Source organism: Sinohyriopsis cumingii, unplaced genomic scaffold (assembly GCF_028554795.1).
Source record: "Sinohyriopsis cumingii isolate HCF-2022 unplaced genomic scaffold, ASM2855479v2 utg000229l, whole genome shotgun sequence".
NCBI lineage: Eukaryota > Metazoa > Mollusca > Bivalvia > Unionida > Unionidae > Sinohyriopsis > Sinohyriopsis cumingii.
In genome coordinates, this window is record NW_028315879.1 from 520772 (window position 1) to 542858 (window position 22087).

General features: G+C 36.2%; 1 protein-coding gene across 1 annotated transcript; it reads right to left on the reverse strand.

Annotated features, from left to right (window-relative positions):
- Nucleotides 1-645: 645 nt before the first annotated feature.
- On the reverse strand, nt 646-21556 carry LOC149774424 (uncharacterized). The gene is made up of 3 exons (XM_089945120.1): nt 20611-21556; nt 12421-12677; nt 646-4286 (listed from the first exon to the last, which is right to left on the reverse strand). The coding sequence occupies exons 1-3, from the start codon at nt 20737-20739 to the stop codon at nt 923-925; spliced, it is 3750 nt and encodes a 1249-aa protein (XP_089801246.1). The 5' UTR covers nt 20740-21556; the 3' UTR covers nt 646-922.
- Between the last annotated feature and the right edge of the window lie 531 nt (nt 21557-22087).

The following is a 22087-nucleotide window of genomic DNA, read 5'->3' on the forward strand; positions in this document are numbered from 1 at the left end:
TTGCTTCGATAAGGTAGTGAGAAAGGAAATTTCGCAAAGATTACGAAAAATGCTCGTTTGAAGGTCTCGTAATTTATGCTTCAAAAAAAAGCAAAACGAAACAAAACAAAACAACAACAAAACAACAAAAAAACGCGGTCACTATCACCTACACCCCCTGTGCTGATGCATACGGTGAAACCTTGTGCCATATGTTAATTGGGCCATGCCGAATTTTGGCTGATATTGACGAGGGAAAGGGTGTAATCCATTTAAAGCGTGCACGCAAGAATGACAACATGTCTCTTTAAACATTGCATACGCCAAAAAGAAAGTTATCCTTTAAAACGGAATAGCAGCACTTCCTCCGACCGTAATGCATTGTTGATACACGAAAGAACTGGGTGAAGATACAATATTACGTGTAATACATGCTTGACGGGGATGTTAAGTGCCGTGATTCTGACTTAAAGTAGTTAGGCATGTTGGTTTTTTAATGCCAAAATGTAGAAAATCATGATTTTTCGAACAATATGTGGAAGACGTTCGAAATAATATACCTTGGGCTTTTCTAAAGCGTTAAAGTACTAAAAGAAATGAAAATTCATAGCAATTTCTCTCAGAGTCTGGAGCTTCTATGAGGTAAACTTAGAACAGAACAAAACATTTAAAAATTGCATTTTTATAAACTTTTTGTCTCTATATATTAAGCAAAAATAAGCAATCATTAAGATATTGTTTAAAGAACCAATTATGATCTTTAAACCTCAAAGCTGCTTTCCACAAAATATTCGCAATCATTACACACACACACACACACATACATATATATATATATATATATATATATATATATATATATATATATATATATATATATATATATAAGGCATAGCATGATATATATAAATATTCATTTCTTCAAGACACCAAAAGCAATCATTTAAAAATGGTCACGATTATTGCGTGTATATTTGTAAGGTAATTCTGGATGTTTGCGCATGTGCCAGTTCATTGCACTTCTCTGTCTACACCTATAGTCGCAATAAGAACACTTCAAAGGTTTTTCATCCTTGTGGATCAGGAGGTGTACATTTAAATGGCGTTCTGCAGCAAACTCCTTTTCACAACCTGGCCAATTACATCGAAATGCCCTTATATTGAAATGCTTGACTCGAATATGTTCTTGTAAATGAAAATTTTTCAAGAATTTTTTGCCGCACCGTTCATACATGCAATGAAAGTACTGTTTGCCATCTCCATGTACATCGCTAATATGCTTCTCTAGTTCAGCTCCGTTGGAGAACTTCTCTGAACAGTCCTCGATAAAACATGAAATTTTTATACGTTTATGAGTCCTGCGATGGATAGCCAAACCCTTGGGAGTTTCATATGCTTTGTCACAAAATTCACACATGTAATCCCCAGTTTTGTTGTCCTTGTGATAAACTGTCCTGTGTTCATACAGGTTTGTGAAATTCTGAAAAGCTTCCCCACAATCGTGACAGAAGATCTTTCTTGGTTCCATGGGCAAGGATGATGTAGTCTCACCATCGTGCTTGCCGAACTGTTGAAAACAATTATCACAATGTAACTTTTGTTTGGGACAAAGGTTCCCAGCGCCATCCTTCACCAGGAAGCTATGATTCTCACATCCACAACTTTTGCATGCGAAGTTCGCAGGAAGATGATTTCGCCAGTGTTCGAACTTTTTTTCCATCGGCACAATGTCATTACAGACTTTACAGTGATATAGTTCTTGAAACATTTCCTGAGACATCATCTGATCATAGTTAGAACATTCAGAAAGAAGTACATTGTAATTATGGCTGTTTGTCTTCGTTTTCACGTCCTTTCTATTAAAATCTTTTTCACCTGATTCCTCTTCATCTTTTGCCTCATGTTTAATATTTGCAATCATGTCTTGGTCAGAAGCTCTGCAGGAGTCGGGGTCTGTCAAAGTCGATGCCGGTTCATTCCTTAGATCTTTCTCCAGCTCTTCATAGCTTTCCATTTGATCTGAAATATCCTGCGTCCTGTAGTTACAGCTACTCAAAGAACTAAACACATCCTCCTTCTTACTTTCAGAAATAGTATCAGCCACATTATTCTCCCCAAAATGACTCGCATCATTTTGGGGAGCTTTCACGTTTTTTGGATCAGGGGCCATCTCCTGAGCTTCCATCATATGTCTCATACATTTGGCTGCCAATCGTTCTCGTTGTGCCTGTGCTTGCGCTACCATTCTTGGCCTTATTCGGAAAGAAGTGCAAATAAAATTTTGATCGGATGATTTTTGTTTCAGTAACTGATTAGCTGTCTGTCGTTTTCTTGGTTTAATGTCTACTAGTGATTTTGAGGACAGAATCATTTCCTGGTATAGTGCTCCACTCCCCGTGTTGGCAATACAAGTTGTGTTCATCGTACTGATGGTATTTGTATCTGCATGGGCCATGACATGGCATGTATCATCACTTAAACTTGGAAGATCCATACTTGTTGAATGTTTAGCATTAATCTCAGCTGTTGAGGTAGGTCGACTGTTAGATGAACTTGTTTGAGTTGTGATGATGGAAGCTGCGGGCACGAATATTGGTTGGATAGGAGTTAGGGTGATGCTGTTTGGATATGACGTTTTGGAGCACTCATTACCTTCCGTGATTTGTTCGTGACCCTGACCTATTGCATTACCTTGACCTTGAATAACTGGGTTGTGACCTACAAATGACATTTGACTTTGGAGACCGAGAGCCTGTATTTGCTCTGCAGTGAGTATCTGTAACTGTCCAGCTGCAAGCTGAGGCTGAATCTGTATTGGTCCTTGGATTGGGTGACCTTGACCCTGACTTTGCACTTTCTGACCTTGCTCACATAGTTGGCTTGGATCTGTCAGAGTAGGAATTTGCTGGAAAGGAATGCCACCCAATGCTCCAAGCACTTGACCTGGGTTTATAACAAACATTCCCTGTCTTAGGGTCTGGGCTGGTTGTGCTGATAAAGTTTGCTGAACAGAAACTGGTAAAGGGTAAGACAATTCAGAGACATGTTCCTTCTTCGTCTTCTTTTGTGTTTGCTGAAGCAATCTAGCCAACATTGGTAGCTTGGGTGGACGTCCCCGCTTTCTCACAGGCTTCCCAAGCGAGAACAAAGTAGCGTTGGGATAAACCATCATAAATGATTCCGATGTTGTCGGTTGACTTGTATGATTTTCTGACTTTATACCCGGATGTAGTTGTGGCTGACCCGAGCATGATGCTTGGTTGACAACGGTTTCTTGTATTTCTTGTTTTATTGTTAAAGTCTCAGGTATACTGTACAGTGCTGGAACCTGGCTCTGTGATGGCGTGCCCAGCTTAGGCTTGTTCTTTTTTGTCCGCGTTCTTCGGCTCCACGGTAATTTTAAAACACTAGTGTATACTCCTGGATATGTTGTGTTTTCTGCAACCACTTTCATCTCTCCAGATTTGGATTTCGAATCTTTCCTTTTGAGAAAATTCGGAAGAAATTTAGTGTCCTCTGCATCAGTTGGTTTAGGATTATTGCCATTTATTTCTGTCTGAGACATTCTGAAGTATTTTGGAAGACTTTTTGTCATCTCCTTTTCGATTGCTAACTCTGAGTTTTGCAGAACTGGTGGAGAAACATTCTGATGCTTTTGAGCTGCAGCTGATTTCATTAAATCTGAATAGTGTGTACTAACATTAAACGTTTTGGCAGAGATCTTGGAAGTCATTGTCTGCCCTTGATTAGCAAATGACATAACCGAAGGCATGTGTTGTGACATAACACTAGTAACATCTACCATGGAAGTTGTAACTGATGTTGGATCAGTGGATATAACTCCAGTAACGTTAGACCCTGAGGGCATGGTAGGTTGGAATAAAGCTCCAGTGTAACAGACTGGATACACAAACATACAGTTATCATTCTTCTGGACCGCCACAACATTCATTGGAACTGCATGTGCTTGCTTTTCCACTATTTGCATTACTTTAACATCTGACTTTTCTAATTCTGTTTGATCATTTCTGTTTTGCTTGCCAATCTTATCAAACGAAAGGTCCAAAGGCTCATTGCTATCATCTACAATAATACGATCAGGTGTTGGTTTCTTCGTGTATTGGACTGACCTTTGACATTTATTTGAATACCTGGTTGACACCGAAAGGTCAAGTCCTTGACAGTCCTCTTCATCCAAAGTACTTGTTACCATGGTGACTGATGGAGATGAAGTTCTCGGTTCATTAGAGGTTTTATCAGATATGTAGACATCTTGTGGCTTGTCTTGGACTGTCATGGTAACTATGCTGGAAATATCAAAATAAAAAAAGATATATTACGGTAGAAAAAAAATATTTTAAATAAAACCTAATTTTTCAACAAATCTCGTGAGAGCTTCTTACATACCTTACTTTTGCTTTCTTTATATGGCATCATTTCTTCACACATACAGCTTACTTTTCTACAATATATACTTCATGCAATCGAATCAAGGCCTGTGTCAGAAAAATATTAATTGTCTCATGTGAGAAACCAAAGTTGATCGCGTGTTTAAATTTGCAACATCAATCTATGACTAGAAACAACAAAATAAATGAACTACCAATATCAGTACAAGAAACTTATAAAATTAACATGGCTGAAACTTTCTTTAATAATCTGATCAGCTTCCATAAAACGTACGATCATGCATTCATTTTATTGGCATGCTGACTACAGGTTGCCATTTTTGTAATAACAGATACAATCTCTCAACAAACGCAGTCTGATTAACGTCAGGTCTCCACTTTCCTACACGAAGATCTGTCAACGATCGCTTAAGGCAGGGCCGTTTTAACAACATTGTAGGCTCTATGCAAAGCAATGCACTGGGGCCTCCTACCGGCTCTACCCACCCACAGGAATTCCGCTAGATGTCACTAATTTTTAAATTGGGAAACGTGTTTCCCACTGCACTTTTAAAGCAAATTAAATTGCCAAAATATCTTTCAATATTCATTAACAGTATGGGCAGCATGATGCCTCTAGAAGCGTGAGGCCCTGGGCAACTGCCCAGTGTTCCCATGCCTTAAGACGGCACTGGCTTAAGGGTCAGGTTCTGATTACCCTTGTTATTACTATAATCGCTAACTTTATCAGCCAGTTAGATGAAATCTTTTATCTTAGCATTTGGGAGACTGAGTAGAATGACTGAAGAGCATCAATAAATGCCGAACAATCTGATTCACTTTCTAATTTTCGAAAGCTGCATATCCATTGGCTAATTTACAGGTCACCAGAACATGACCCCTAAGTGGCCGGTCACGTGGGAGAGCGGAGATCTTGTTTTAATCAGATTGCTATAAATGCGCCCCGATCAAATCTAAAGAAAAGAATCAATGATATCCAGTAATCCTATTAATCGTGCTCACCTCACTTCCGGTGTGAAATCAAATTTTCTAAAAGCGCAGCACACTTCCAATTTTAAATGTCCCACCCCCATTCATATTCAAGTTTCTAACGAAAATCGTACAAAACTCTAATACAGGCTATATATCCTATAATCTGGTACATTTAGACGTATATTTATGCAGTCTAACATAATCATTCTAATAGATAAGTTTATATCTTTTTCATAAATTCAGATTACTTTGAATAAAACTCAGGAGATTTCTGGGTTCTTGTAATTAATGACAAGAAAAAAACAAATAAGGGGGTGGGATGGGATGGGGTGGAAATCGACATAGAATGGAGGAAAATATGTGGACACGTATATGTGCACACGGGAGCACGCATTTTTTCTTATTCATGGCGATTCAATATATGATACAGGTTTGTTTTAGCGTGATCAGGGTAACTGTTATACAAATGTACGTGGAAAAATCGCGTGTCATATTATACTGTATGAAGTAAAGAGTAGATAATTCTGTCAAATGAACTGTAGCTTGTTTTTATTCATATACCTACAGACTTTGTGAACGTCAGTCGTTTCCATGACAACAATATATTATCAAGCTTTTTCCCACTCTCAATTTCTGCATGCAATATATATTTCTACACTGAAATGAAATATAAGTAGATTATTATTGAAATATATAAATATGACCTGTCTTTGTAATATCTACATTTATAAATAAAACGGTTTGAAGCGAAATAGGTCTTGTGATTGGAAGTGAAATAGGTCTTTCGTTCAGTAGATCAATAAGTCATCCGTTTAGAAGTGAAATAGGTCTTCCGTTTAGAAGTGAAATAGGTCTTCCGTTTAGAAGTGAAATAGGTCTTTCACTTAGAAGTGAAGCAGGTCTTCCAAGTAACCATGTCATCTTTTGGTTTACATCTAATAACATCCTATTTCTTGATGGGAGATAAGTCACTATTTTCATATCCAAATTTCATTGCTTTCTCAAAAATAACCGTTATCTTTCCAGAAAACATTTGTAAAATTTTACGACGAAACTATCAGATCCTGTTCTTTTTTCATTTTGCATATTTTAGAGGCAATCAGTGACTTCTACATAGGATATGGAGCCATCCTACATAAGGTATAGGGTCATTCTAGATAGGATATAGGGTCATTCTAAATAGGAATAGGGTCATTCTAAATAGGAATAGGGTCTTTCTAAACAGGATATAAGGCCTTTCTAAAAAAAGATATAAGGTCATTCTAAATAGGAATAGGGTAATTCTAAACAGAATATCGGGTCATTCTAAATAGGAATAGGGTCTTTCTAAACAGGATATAAGGTCATTCTAAATAAGATATAGGGTCATTCTAAATAAGATATAGGGTCATTCTAAACAGGATATAGTGCCATTCTAAATAAGATATAAGGTCATTCTACATAAGATATAGGGTCATTCTAAACAGGATATAGTGCCATTCTAAATAAGATATAAGGTCGTTCTAAATAAGATATAGGGTCATTCTAAACAGGATATAGTGTCATTCTAAATAAGATATAAGGTCATTCTAAATAGGAATAGGGCCATTCTAAACAGGGTATCGGGTCATTCTAAATAAGATATAGGGTCATTCTAAATAAGATATAAGGTCATTCTAAACAGGAATAGGGTCATTCTAAACAGGATATCGGGTCATTCTAAATAAGATGTAGGGTCATTCTAAATAAGATATAAGGTCATTCTAAACAGGATATAAGGTCATTCTAAATAGGAATAGGGTCATTCTAAATAGGATATAGGGTCATTCTAAATAAGATATAGGGTCATTCTAAACAGGATATAGTGCCATTCTAAATAAGATATAAGGTCATTCTAAATAAGATATAGGGTCATTCTAAATAGGATATAGTGCCATTCTAAATAAGATATAAGGTCATTCTAAATAGGAATAGGGTCATTCTAAACAGGATATCGGGTCATTCTAAATAAGATATAGGGTCATTCTAAATAAGATATAAGGTCATTCTAAATAGGAATAGGGTCATTCTAAACAGGATATCGGGTCATTCTAAATAAGATATAGGGTCATTCTAAATAAGATATAAGGTCATTCTAAACAGGATATAAGGTCATTCTAAATAGGAATAGGGTCATTCTAAACAGGATATAGGGTCATTCTAAATAAGATATAAGGTCATTCTAAACAGGATATAGTGCCATTCTAAATAAGATATAAGGTCATTCTACATAAGATATAGGGTCATTCTAAACAGGATATAGTGCCATTCTAAATAAGATATAAGGTCGTTCTAAATAAGATATAGGGTCATTCTAAACAGGATATAGTGTCATTCTAAATAAGATATAAGGTCATTCTAAATAGGAATAGGGCCATTCTAAACAGGGTATCGGGTCATTCTAAATAAGATATAGGGTCATTCTAAATAAGATATAAGGTCATTCTAAACAGGAATAGGGTCATTCTAAACAGGATATCGGGTCATTCTAAATAAGATGTAGGGTCATTCTAAATAAGATATAAGGTCATTCTAAACAGGATATAAGGTCATTCTAAATAGGAATAGGGTCATTCTAAATAGGATATAGGGTCATTCTAAATAAGATATAGGGTCATTCTAAACAGGATATAGTGCCATTCTAAATAAGATATAAGGTCATTCTAAATAAGATATAGGGTCATTCTAAATAGGATATAGTGCCATTCTAAATAAGATATAAGGTCATTCTAAATAGGAATAGGGTCATTCTAAACAGGATATCGGGTCATTCTAAATAAGATATAGGGTCATTCTAAATAAGATATAAGGTCATTCTAAATAGGAATAGGGTCATTCTAAACAGGATATCGGGTCATTCTAAATAAGATATAGGGTCATTCTAAATAAGATATAAGGTCATTCTAAACAGGATATAAGGTCATTCTAAATAGGAATAGGGTCATTCTAAACAGGATATAGGGTCATTCTAAATAAGATATAGGGTCATTCTAAACAGGATATCGGGTCATTCTAAATAAGATATAGGGTCATTCTAAATAAGATATAAGGTCATTCTAAATAGGAATAGGGTCATTCTAAACAGGATATCGGGTCATTCTAAATAAGATATAGGGTCATTCTAAATAAGATATAAGGTCATTCTAAACAGGATATAAGGTTATTCTAAATAGGAATAGGGTCATTCTAAATAGGATATAGGGTCATTCTAAATAAGATATAGGGTCATTCTAAACAGGATATAGTGCCATTCTAAATAAGATATAAGGTCATTCTAAATAAGATATAGGGTCATTCTAAACAGGATATAGTGCCATTCTAAATAAGATATAAGGTCATTCTAAATAGGAATAGGGTCATTCTAAACAGAATATCGGGTCATTCTAAATAAGATATAGGGTCATTCTAAATAAGATATAAGGTCATTCTAAATAGGAATAGGGTCATTCTAAACAGGATATCAGGTCATTCTAAATAAGATATAGGGTCATTCCAAATAAGATATAAGGTCATTCTAAATAGGAATGGGGTCATTCTAAACAAGATATCGGGTCATTCTAAGTAAGATATAGGGTCATTTTAAATAAGATATAAGGTCATTCTAAATAGGAATAAGGTCATTCTAAATAAGATATAGGGTCATTCTAAATAAGATATAAGGTCATTCTAAATAGGAATAGGGTCATTCTAAACAGGATATCGGGTCATTCTAAATAAGATATAGGGTCAATGAAAATAGGATATAGGGTCATTCTGAAAAAGATATAGGGTCATTCTAAATAAGATATATGGTTATTTTAAATAGGATATAGAGTCATTCTAAATAGGTTATAGGGTCATTCTAAACAGGTTATAAGGCCATTCTAAATAGGTTATAGGGTCATTCTAAATAGGTTATAGGGTCATTCTAAATAGGTTACAGGGCCATTCTAAATAGGTTATATGATCATTCTAAATAGGCTATGGAGTTATTCTAAATAGATTATAGGACCATTCTAAATAGGTTATAGGGTCATTCTAAATAGGTTATAGGATCATTCTAAATAGGCTATAGGGTCATTCTAAATAGGTTATAGGGCCATTCTAAATAGGTTATAGGGCCGTTCTTAGCAGGATATTGAGCCATTCGAAATTGGATAAAGGGAAAGCCATTGAATCCTTCTGTTTATGAATTTTTTTTTTGAGGGGGGAATATCAGAATAATGTTTTAAAAGAAGCCTCCAAACGTACAGGCTGAGCTTGGCGTTAACTTTTAGGTACTTCCAAAAATATCCTCTTAATTTTCTGTTGTTGATCCAATATTTTGTACACGTGTAGGCATACTTTTACTAATGCAGTTTCTATTTTCCTGAAAACAGAAATATTTGGTTACTTTCACCCCTCTTCAATTCATTTAACTTTGGCCTTAACCTTTACTCCTTCCATGTTCTCTCTCTTTGTTCATCTAACTTTAATCACTAGTTTGCTGCATTTTTTTTTTAAATCAAAAAGATTAATTTCTTTAATCAGTTGACTTTTTTTGAAAGAAGAAAATGATATTGTAATCCCTCCAATTTATAACGACAGTATCTCAAATAAACGTTGATTATTGATAGTACATTTTAAATCAGCAGATGGTATACTATTGACCAGATTGTCTGACCTTTTACACCAATATGCTGGTATTTTACTTTCTGAGTGGTTTCTTTTAATTTCTTTAAGTATTCTGTGATCTAATTAAGTTTGTCTTATTGTCTGCTTCTAAAACAGTTTTATTTTTCATTTGTACGAAAGATTATCGAGTCTTATATCCTGGTTCAATATTAACATTTTCAACTACTATTGGCAGCTGTGGTAGCTCAATTAGGACAGAACCAGTCTTGTAATCCATGAGTCTCCATACAAGTATCTAATTATCTATAATTCCGTGCGAATATTCAATATATGTATTCCATACAAGTATCCAAAAGTATCTATATTTTACACAGATATCCAATATCTATATATTCCATATATATATATATATATATATATATATATATATATATATATATATATATATATATATAATCTGTTTCCGTAATTCGTTGAATTAAGCCATCCCATTTTTCCAAAATGTTACGACATTTTTAATACCCCTCTGAACATTTTTAAAAATGTCCTTCTTTTTAGGACTTTAGTTTTTATTTCTTCTTGATGTTAATTTGCAAATTACTGGCTGATTGGAATCTTCATTTAATCTACTGAGTCGATGGGAGATGCTGATATCATTTTGTGCAACTGTTACATCCAGCTTACAGTTAAAAACTTCAACCACTTTCCGTACACACTGCTAATTGACTTCTTTGCGTTTTCTATAATTCAGACCATGTACCTTTGTGGGGTTTTTTTTCCTTCTATAATTCTGACTATATATCTTAGTTTTTCTATAAATCAGACTGTGCATCTTTTTTTCTTCTTCTATAATTCAGACTGTGTATCTTAGTTTGTCTATAATTCAGACTGTGTATCTTTGTTTTTTAATCTATAAATCAGACTGCATCTTTGTTTTTCTATAAATCAGACTGTGCATCTTTGTTTTTTCTATAATTCAGACTGTGTATCTTAGTTTGTCTATAATTCAGACTGTGTATCTTTGTTTTTTAATCTATAAATCAGACTGTGCATCTTTGTTTTTCTATAAATCAGACTACATCTTTGTTTTTTCTATAATTCAAACTGTGTATTTTTGTTTCTTTATATCTATAAATCACACTGTGCATCTTTGTTTTTTCTATAATTCAGACTGTGTGCCTTTGTTTAATCCTTGCGACCGTATTTTTGTTCCAATTCATTCACTTAGTCTGTCAGTCTATTTGTTCTTTGGAAACCAGTGATGTAATCAGCCTACGAATTATTGTCTCTATCGAGTCCTTCAGTTCTCATTTTCAATTACGTTGAAGTGATCTCATCTCACTTTTGAAATCTCTTCTCTGAGACCGTCCTGAAATTTCCTGCTTAATTTTCTGTAATGATGTTTCCACAATATTCATGGTGACATTTCTGGACAAGTAGATCAACTTGAGGTCATTTTGTCCACATTCAGGACAAGTAGATCAACTTGAGGTCATTTTGTCCACATTCAGGACAAGTAGATCAACTTGAGGTCATTTTGTCCACATTCAGGACAAGTAGATCAAGTTTTACTTCAATTACCACCATTTTGTTCTGTTCCACCTGATCATAGCCCAAGCAGCTCTAATGACCCCTCAAGAATTACCGTTGAAGTCGGTGACGGGGTGGTGGCGGAACAACATCACCACTGCTAGACACTTCATTTTCTTGGAGTTGCACCCACTGAACCCCACCTTTGTTACACCTTTCTCTCTATCATTGCTGTTTTACTTCATGCTTTTGTAGGGTGTAGTTCTATCACGAACTCGTTCTTTAAATCTATATTTATCTCTCAGAAACCCGATTGAGTCCAACCGTTGTTATCCTGAGATAGATCAGTTGTGCAGTTTACCTAAAGGTCAATAGACAGGGGTGTCATAGTGCACCTGATGGAATGTAGATCAGTTGTATGTATATGAACATAGACTCATATACAACAGACTGGCACATAAATCCCTCGATGTACACCTCTGTGTTTACGCCATTATATCTCAAATGTTGGTTTTAGTTACGCACGCCTTAAATGACAACGAATCACATCATAAATAATATGGTTAAGTTTCTGAAATCCTCCAAAACATCGACGCCATTCGCAACCTGCCCGTGCAACCGTGCGTCTCCGTCTTAACACACGTACTACGCCATATTGACTAAACACCTTTATTGACTCAGAACCCCAAAAAGTTCCAAGTTAAAATGAATAGCTTACGGAAGCAGGCGATCACGTGGGCTACATTAGCTCAGCCTCATTTTGGAATACCAAAGATAAAACACCATTAAATATTAGCAAAGGTGATCCACCGATTTTACGTGTGAATCAACAGTTTTATTGATCTCTAAACTTGTAGATGATGATGATGATAATGATGATAACTATTATTATTATTATTATTATTATTATTATTATCACCTTTGATAGTCCTTGAGTAGTTTCCTCATAAGCTCAGTGGCATCCATTTTCGTTTTAGATCTCAAGGCTTCAAAGTCCTTGAACAAATCAGGAGGGATTGCAATCTGGGATCCACTGTCTCTTCCTGGCGGAGATGAGGGGCCCGAATCTGACAGTGCTGACACGTTGGGTGTCTGGGTGCCAGAAGAGATAGATTCATCTTGATCCGGACAGCTACTGGAATGTAGTTCACTACTGACTTCTGCATTGTCCGGAATCTGAATTTAAGAAAGAAATAGTGCCATAACAGGGTATGTAGGATATATTCTTAATTTAGCAACATATACCACAACTGACACAATGACCTATTCCATGGACGCCCGCAGGATTTTTTGGGGGTGGGTGGGTGGGTAAGTCAGTCACGGCCGGGAGACTTAGTTGCGTAGTTAGTATAGTAAGCAGTCTGAAACTAAAGCTAATATTTACTAAACGTTTTGAACAGAATCTTGTGACATATTTTCAGCTTAATTTCCATTATTAAACTGGTCGAAATTTCGATACATATATTTGCAGCATAATTTCCAGGGGTGTCACATGACCCCCCTTGACCTATGCTGTGGGCGCTCATGACCTAGTCAGATAATCTGCAGTAAGGTGAGGTTGGAGTGCAACCATATCAAATGATCAGAAAGCTAAGAGGAAGTCTACAAATATATCAGAAATAACGTAACAGGGATCATCCCTCTCCAAAAATACTGCGAACTGTACCTTTTTGTATGCAATCAAAATTGTAAAATCATACAAATATCAAAACGTCTCTTCCTGAACAGTTCAAGGGAAATTAGAAACGTGTCTTCTGGAACATAACTAGGGTAACTTGAAACGTCTTTTCTATGATAGCTAACGGAGAATATGAGACTCTCTTCTGTGACAGATCACAGAAGAATTTGAGACGTCTCTTCTGCGACAGATCACAGAAGAATTTTAAACGTCTCTTCTGTGACAGATCACAGAAGAATTTGAAACATCTCTTTTCAGAACAGATCTTTGAGAATGAATTTGCGACGGCTCCTCTAGGACAAATCTCTGGGAATTGTAATTTCGTGCTTTACGACAAAACGGCTCAGAAAGGTTATTTAGTGCAATTGCAAATTGAGTGAAATGTATTGCCCATAACACACAACGGTAGCCGACTCGGGCTGATTTGATGGATGGATTTAAACCTACAAATTTCCTATCACTAGTTTTGCACGTGAACCACTGAACCACTCCATCAAGCAGTTACAGTAACATATCTATATAGGTCCAATCACAGGTGTTCGACGCGAGCTTAATGTTGAGAAGAAAAAAACAATGATCTAAAGGGGAAAAAATCATACAGAGTGACCAAAATACCTTAGATTACCCACCCCCACCCACCCTTACCCGTTCCAACATAGGACCATCTCTATCGTAATATATAAGATATAAGGTTGTTGTTGTTGTTGTTGTGGGGGTTTAACGCCATTTTCAGCACATGATGGGCTGAATGGCAGCCAGTATTAATAGTGGATGAAGAACCCGGGAAAACCCCGGGAAGAGCCACCGACCCACGAGAAGCTATTGGCAAGCTTTCTTACATACCCACATTGGCCGAATCCTAGACTCGAACCCACGCAGACAGAGGTGAGATGGCAGTGATCCGTAACGGAGAGCGCTTTAGACCACTCGGCCACTCGGGGCCCAAGAGAGAGAGAAGGTACGGAACTTCCAAATACTTCGTTCCACCCATGACCCTCGATTTCCTTCTGCTATTTCCCTCTTTAAAGACACACGACCATACTGTAAAGCTTGTTTAACTCCTGAGATATTTTTCTATTCATCAAGCCATTATTGACTTTTCTGCGTTCTACCAAACTGAAGTTACGGGCTGCGAAACGTGCGATTTGCGCGATATTTTACTCTGAGACAAGTCCGAGCTCATGTGATAATAAGTATAACCTTTTGAGCCAATCATATTTCGGCGTTGACGTGTGTGCCGCATAGTTTACCTATTTGAAAATAGAGTCGCATGTATACGATGTCTGTGCAGTGAAGAAGACATTGTCTAATTCTTGCCTAGAACAGGATTCCTAAGTTTAATCGAGTTAACGGTAAGTAAAAACTTACTTTTGCATCTACCACTGTTATGTGATTCAACAAGGGATGCATCTTAGAGTCGAAAACATGGTACATGTAGCTCTTTTCACCGGTTTTCACATGTGCACGCACTTGTCTCAGCAGTAAACATTGCGAAAATCGCACGTTTCGGAGCCCGTAACTTCAGTTTGGTACAACGCAGAAAAGTCAATAATGGCTTGATGAATAGAAAAATATCTCAGGAGTAAAACAAGCCATATATTATGGTCGTGTGCCTTTAAAAAGGGAAATAGCAGAAGGAACTCGAGGGTCATGGGTGGAACGAAGTATTTGGAAGTTCAGTACCTTCTCTCTTATATCCTATGTCAGAACGGGTCATGGGGGTAATCTAAGGTATTTTTGTCACTCTGTGTGATTTTTTCCTTTAGATTATTTTTTTCTCAACATTAAGCTCGCGTCGAGCACCTGTGGGTCCAATAATGACTTGTGTGTCTCCTTCCTCAAGGGTTTGTAGTAGGTATCTGTAGGTCCTGTAATAGCTGGTGTCGGCTCCTCCCATAAGTGGTTATAGTAACAGCTCTATAGGTCCAATACAAAAGTTCGGCCTCTCCCTCAAGGGTTTGAATTAGCATCTCTTTAGTTCCCACAACGACGTTTGTCGGCTCTTCACTCAGGGAGTTGCAGTAAGATCTCTATAAGTCATGTAAATACTTATGTCGGCTCCTCCCTCCAGGGTTGTAATAATAGTTCTATATTTCCTATGATGACTTGTGTCGGCTCCTCTCTCAAGAGGTTGTATTAACACTCTATAGGTCCTATCATGACTTGTGGCGAGTTTCTATGCTATGAATTATCAAGAAATAGAAGTTATAGTTCAGTTACCATATTTATGCCCTGTAATATCCATAACAATTTAAGTATCACCAAATCAAAGAAAACCCATTTTTGCTATCCAAGGTTCCGATATTTTAACCTATCTACACCTTGGCAAATCGATAAGATATTTCAGTGTTTCGGGTCTAGGAATTTCAATGGAATGGTCTCATAGATAAACAATTTTCCACTGCTAGTCCGTGCTTGCACAAATACATCCTTTCCCCTCAAATACATCTGTAATGGCTTCTCTTTGGTACGCAGTCATACTTGTGATGTTAAAATTAGAATGTATCCTTTTGAAGTCAATTGCCTCCACCATTTTCTGCCGATGTACAATGCACCGCTGTTACACGCTATGGGTTTAGTGGGCATTACAATTTTGCATACTAAGGGAGGCAACTCATGAAATCCAATAGATGTTGCCAAAACAAAGCACTGTGAAATATCTGATCGATCCAACAAGTTGTTGATAGGTTAACATAGTGAAGATGGAAAAAAAACCAAGTCAACTAATTTGCTTAGTAGTTTTAAATCAATGGTTTTCTTTTTCCAATTTTTGTTTCAGTTTTATTAAAGAGCAATTGGAGGTATATGGAGTGAATTTCACCAAAAATTGGATATACGACAGTGACGTTATAACGCTATGAATTTGTATATGTTGTGTCGCAAAAATCTGGCCATATTTTGAGACCATCAATTAAATGGCCGCTGTATAGTCAGTGACACAAAGCACATTCCTTCACAATAACATAATAAATCAAATACGTTTTGGCTCGAGAATGGGCTGCGGTCCAAGGGAATGTTGAATAAGCAACGTTTGAGTAACATCTGTTGGTAGGTAAGTGGATCTTCGGGATTCGTCAAAAAGACGTTGAACAGTTTTGGCGGGTGTCCTTGCCCAGTACAACAAGAAACATTTCAAATTGTTCTGCGCAAATGACATGCTAGATTACTTGTCAATAATTATGCACGATAATATTAAGGAATATTTCGATTTTGTGGACAACGAAAAAAATATAGCCAAGGATTTTGGTTTTTGTTAAATGTTTTACGGAATAGCAACAGGGGAAGGTGTTATAATTCTGAAGCAAATGAAGCAAGTCACCTTGCCCAGAGATACATTCTGATAGCCTGACCAAGTTAAGACTCGAACCTGCACTAGTTCTGATTCCCAGTCAGGAACACTAACCACAGAGTCACCGAGGATTACATCCCTAATGACATTAAGACAAATACATGACAGTGTCATTCTGTGATCAAATGGTATATTTGCAATGAAAAATTGCAACACCACTGAAATGTTATATAAAAGAATTTACTTTATTTTCTAAATTTTTACATGCAATTTGGTCAGTTCGCCACGGGGTATGACAGAATATATATATATATATATATATATATATATATATATATATATATATATATATATATATATATATATATATATATATATATATATATATATATATATTCATTTCATACCTATGTCAGGCGAAGCTGGACAGGGATTAAAGACTGAGCTTTGAGTATCGAAATGGCCACGGTTTATAATGTTGCGGAAGCAGCGTTTGTACTTGTTGAAATATTTGCCGTCTGAAATATTTGCCATAAGTTAAACGTTTGCTGAGATATGTATAGAGAGGGGGGCGGGAAGGTATGATCTGAGGGAGGTGTGTGTTTTAATAATGGCGGTTAGATAAACTTGAGATCTGTTTGGGTATAGGCGAAGTTTCCAGATATAAAAATGGCTTACGCAGGAATGTCAGTACAGTTGTTTCGAGCTAGGCGAAAAGGCCTTGACGCCGAGGGTGTACGAGGCCCTCGTAAAGATTATCAAAGGGATGTGTAGTTGAGATTCTATGACAGACAAGAATCATGGGTATAAGGGGACGGTTCTGCTAAACGAAAACGAGCGCGAACCTTAACAGAAAAGGTACCATGTATTAATTTCCTACAGAATGTTTCTTTCGTATGAGTCAAGATAATGGATTGAATTGTTTTGTCTTAAATGATTCATGAATCATGTATGCGATGAAATAATCGTTATTAGGTTTGCATATTTTTTGTCAATGAATTATTCGTTAGCTAAAGTATAATATAAATTAAAAGAAGTGAATTTTGTTTGATCTGTTTGTTTAACAAAGATGCGATTTCTTTCAGCCCATGAATTGGTTGTATTAATATTTGAGCAGCACAATGGCTGTGCGATTATTTACTGATCAACCGCATGTGTTCAAGATAGTATTTTATGGTTCACATTGCAGGGTCTTAAATGTCATTAACTCATGGAAGTCGATGTCTAAGGATGTATTCAGAAATAGCCCCCAAAATGTATATTCAGACGAAAACGACAAAAACTTCCAGGGGTAATGAGTTAAGCAAGAGTAGACTACGCTATCGACCAATTATTAATGGTAACTAGTTCTACGGGAGAAATACATTAATTTTCCTACACTATGTTAATTACCTATGGAACGAAAGAAGCTTGAGGATATGTAGACAAATACTACAGTTTGTATTTGATGCAAGGCTATGACCTGAAGCCAATTAGCAAGTTGAGTGTCTGTTGTGAAGTGTGAAACAGGTATTCTGAGCGTACAGGAGAGTTAAATGTATGTTCTATTCAGACAATGATGAATGAACACAGAATTAGGCCGCATACATTTTATTTTTTCAGGAAAGTAGGTTCCGCGACTAAATATAAGACACGGGTAAGAAACAGGACGACCGAGTGATGCCACTAAAGGCAGTACTGTAGGCCAGAGGAACCCGAGAGTGTTCCAGTTCAAGTTGACCCCAACCGACAAGCTATGTTGATTCTGGAGAGTGCACAGCAACCAGTTATCAGATTATGAGAGACATGATGGATATTACAGATGGAAACACTCACTCGATTTTGTGACGAAATTTGCCCTACCAGTATCAATGCAGTTTAGAACTTCGAGTTAATTTATTTTTCTGGTGGAGGAGCATCCTGCAATTGGTCATGTACAATTTCGTTTTGTTGTATCTAATTAATTAAATTTTAGTTTTAATACTCGCTCGATTCGGACTATAACACCGTGGTCGATCATCCTCTAGGCATTGATGACCACTACAAAAAATGAACCACGACAAATATATATATATATATATATATATATATATATATATATATATATATATATATATATATATATATATATATATATATATGTATGTATACACACACACACACACACACCTGGGACTAACAAAGATTAAGTCTGCTTGTCTAGTCAGATTATACGAACATCGAACAGAAATAATTCACAAATTTTCATTCTGTATTTGCTCAAATCTGAATACTTTTTTCAAAACAAATTTCGGATGTAAATGCGATTTGCGTACCTTATAACAAATGTTGGAAAGCTAATTAGATGTGTACGTTCGACCAAGCCTAAGAGTCATTTTTCTGAATCTGGATTTACATAATTGCGATAGCGATTTGCTAAAAACGAAACTGTTCAGAGTATCCCGCAGGTGTGGAATAAATTATTATTTGCAATTGACCTGTGTGCGTCAGCTTGTGAGTGTCCGTGTGTGCATATGTTCGAAAATGTGGTGTGCTGAATCAAATTAAATGAAAAATGGCATTGACCCTACAAGTAAAATCTGCGATATCAATACAAATGATGGATACAAACAATAGTGTAGCTTTCCACAGACCTTGTGATATCAATAGTAATGACGGATACAAATAATAATGTAGCCTTTTCAGACACTGTGATATCAATACAAACAATAGATACAAATAATAATGTAGCCTTTTCAGACACTGTGATGTCAATACAAACGATGGATACAAATAATAATCTAGCCTTTCCAGATACTGTGATACTAATATAAACGATGAATGCAAATAATGATGTAGCCTTTCCAGACGCTGTGATATCAATGTTAACGGTGGATACAAATAATAATGTAGCCTTTCCAGACACTGTGATATCAATGCTAATGGTGGATACAAGTACTAACGTAGCCTTTCCCGACACGGTGGTATCAATACAAACGATGGATACAAATAATAATGTAGCCTTTTCAGACACTGTGGTATCAATACTAATGACATATCAAAATAATAATGTAGCCTTTCCAGACACTGTGATACCAATACTAATAACATATCAAAATAATAATGGAGCCTTTCCCGACATTGTGATATCAATACTAATGACATATCAAAACAATAATGGAGCCTTTCCCGACACTGTGATATCAATACTAATGACATATCAAAATAATAATGGAGCCTTTCCCGACACTGTGATATCAATACTAATGACATATCAAAATAATTATTAAGCCTTTCCAGACACTGTGATATCAATACTAATGACATATCAAAATAATTATGGAGCCTTTCCAGACACTGTGATATCAATACTAATGACATATCAAAATAATAATGTAGCATTTCCAGACACTGTGATATCAATACTAATGACATATCAAAATAATAATGTAGCATTTCTCGGCTAAAACTAAACTGTTTCCAGATTTATATTATAGGGAAATATTTAATAAATGTATAACCCACTGCTTTTGTTTTTGTAGGTATTAATGTTGGCGTTGCTGCTGTTGTTTTGGATTCATGACAATACCTGCCATCTGTGAAAAATGACTAAAATATATGGTTCCATTAATAGCCAACTTCGTTTCAATAATAATAATAATAATAATAATAATAATAATAATTTGTTATTATTATTGCTGTTATTATTATTATTATTATTATTATTATTGTTGTTGTTGTTGTTGTTGTTGTTGTTGGTAGTAGTATTAATAGTCTGTTCAATGTTGTGGTAGTCAGGAACACTGGGCCATTAAAAACTCAAAACTTAAAAAGGGAACAATGGGCGTACACAGGGATAAAGGCCCATCTACTCCCCACCCCCCTTTCAATGTGTCCAAAATCAGCGGTGTAGTATATAATTAAACGTATCTATTTTATCTCGGCTCCCCCACCCCATTACTTTTGAAGTAACATTATTCCGTGACTGATGCAAACTGGCAAGAGTGTATGGGGCAAGTATTTGCTATACATGTACGAGTTTAGTATATCGAGGGCAAACCTTTAGAGGGACAAATATCAATAAACGAAACACGCTATACATCGGATTATATATAAAACTAGGTAATATTTATAGTCATTGAAAAGGTGACTTCAAACGAGAAATATGGTGTAAATCTACTTACATTGTGACCGTTTGCACTGCTTGGGGTTTCCAAGACTTCCTCGTCATCTTCCTCGGCATGGTGGGAAGGGGTGGGTAATATCCTCCTTGTTTTGCACACAGGGTGTGAACTTTTCCTCCTGTGTGCCATAACAGAATAAAAACGTCGGATTACACTCCTACTATTGTTGGACTTATCGTTCACTGCTTCCAAAATAAGTGAATAGATGTTTCAGAACTAGACTGCATTATATATTTATAGTTGTATATATTCTCTGTTACCCTTTTAATATCTATACAATGTACAAATGATCCATAACATCACATCACCATCTAATGCAGATATCTAATCAAAATTGAACCGGTTGATATAAAATTCATAGAATCATGGACCTTTTTGTTCAAAATAGAATCTAAGAATCCTTTTTCGTCACTTTTTAACGTACAATGAAACAATCATCATGTAATCCCAAAATAAGGCAAGCATTTGGAAGTTCTCTTGGAATATCGTGTCAAACATTTCTTATTTCCGTTGCATGAATCAGTTCCAAAGTCTGTACCAAAATGAGCATTCTCCTCAATATTTGATTCCACTCTGCTAAGAAAGCCCTGGGAAGTTTGCCAGACTCTGCATTTCATTGGAGAAGGCCCCATTCTGTCTAAATTTGCCAAAAAAAGCCCCTAGACGACCTAGAACTCTGCAGAGAGTTCGTGGTACCAAATATGGAGGAGTTAATTTAAGCCGGTATCAGCTTTCAGACCCAACTTACACCCCGTGGAGGCAGGGAAACTCAGCAAGCACAGCATGAAGGTAACTGGTTTCCAAGGAGCAACGAAAGAAAAATCAGAGATGACATGTGTATCCACATATGACATACACAAGTGAAGACTCTCATCAACCAGTTTATTTAAAATCGGTCAACAAAAATCAACGTCAACGCTGTTGATTATGCTTATGATTTAATAAGAATAACATATATCCTGGTTTCCTCAGTGGCTTTGAAGATATGCGTTAGCTGTTCGTGATTGGATGTGTGCTGTTAAGCTAGTACATACGGTAAGGAGTTGCGTCCCATATAAGGAAATCCCTCTTAGCGCTAGCTTCTTATTCCCTGTATACATCAGTAATTATTTACAGCCTCACAAGTAATGCTGCATGCTTTCTGGCTCCAAAAATAGACCCCTCCCCTCACAGGAGTGCTGCCAAGTTTATAGGCAAACTTCTTGCAAGCACAAAGATTTAGGTAAAACCTCCTGCATACAGTCCTGGGAGCGTACATGTATTGTCTGAAACGAACCACTAAATGGTTTTGGAAGTTAAAAGAAACACTTTACTCGGCTCAGACGAGGCACCTTAGATCTCGTCATGTAGACAAAAATATTTTAAATGGCACCATTCTGTATAGGGATATACCACAAGAGAGGCAATGATTGTTTTAAAACATTTCTAACAGGTTGTGCTTTTATAAACTATTTCATAATATTGAGGCAATGCTAAG

Bases quoted from the DNA above. Each gene is read 5' to 3' on its own strand.
- LOC149774424 (XM_089945120.1), bottom strand. From the start codon at position 20,739: ATGGCACACAGGAGGAAAAGTTCACACCCTGTGTGCAAAACAAGGAGG. The intron at 12,678-20,610 runs GTAAGTAGATTT...TCTTAAATTCAG, and splicing joins GCAGTGCAAACGGTCACAAT to ATTCCGGACAATGCAGAAGT. The intron at 4,287-12,420 runs GTGATAATAATA...TGATATTTCCAG, and splicing joins CTACTCAAGGACTATCAAAG to CATAGTTACCATGACAGTCC.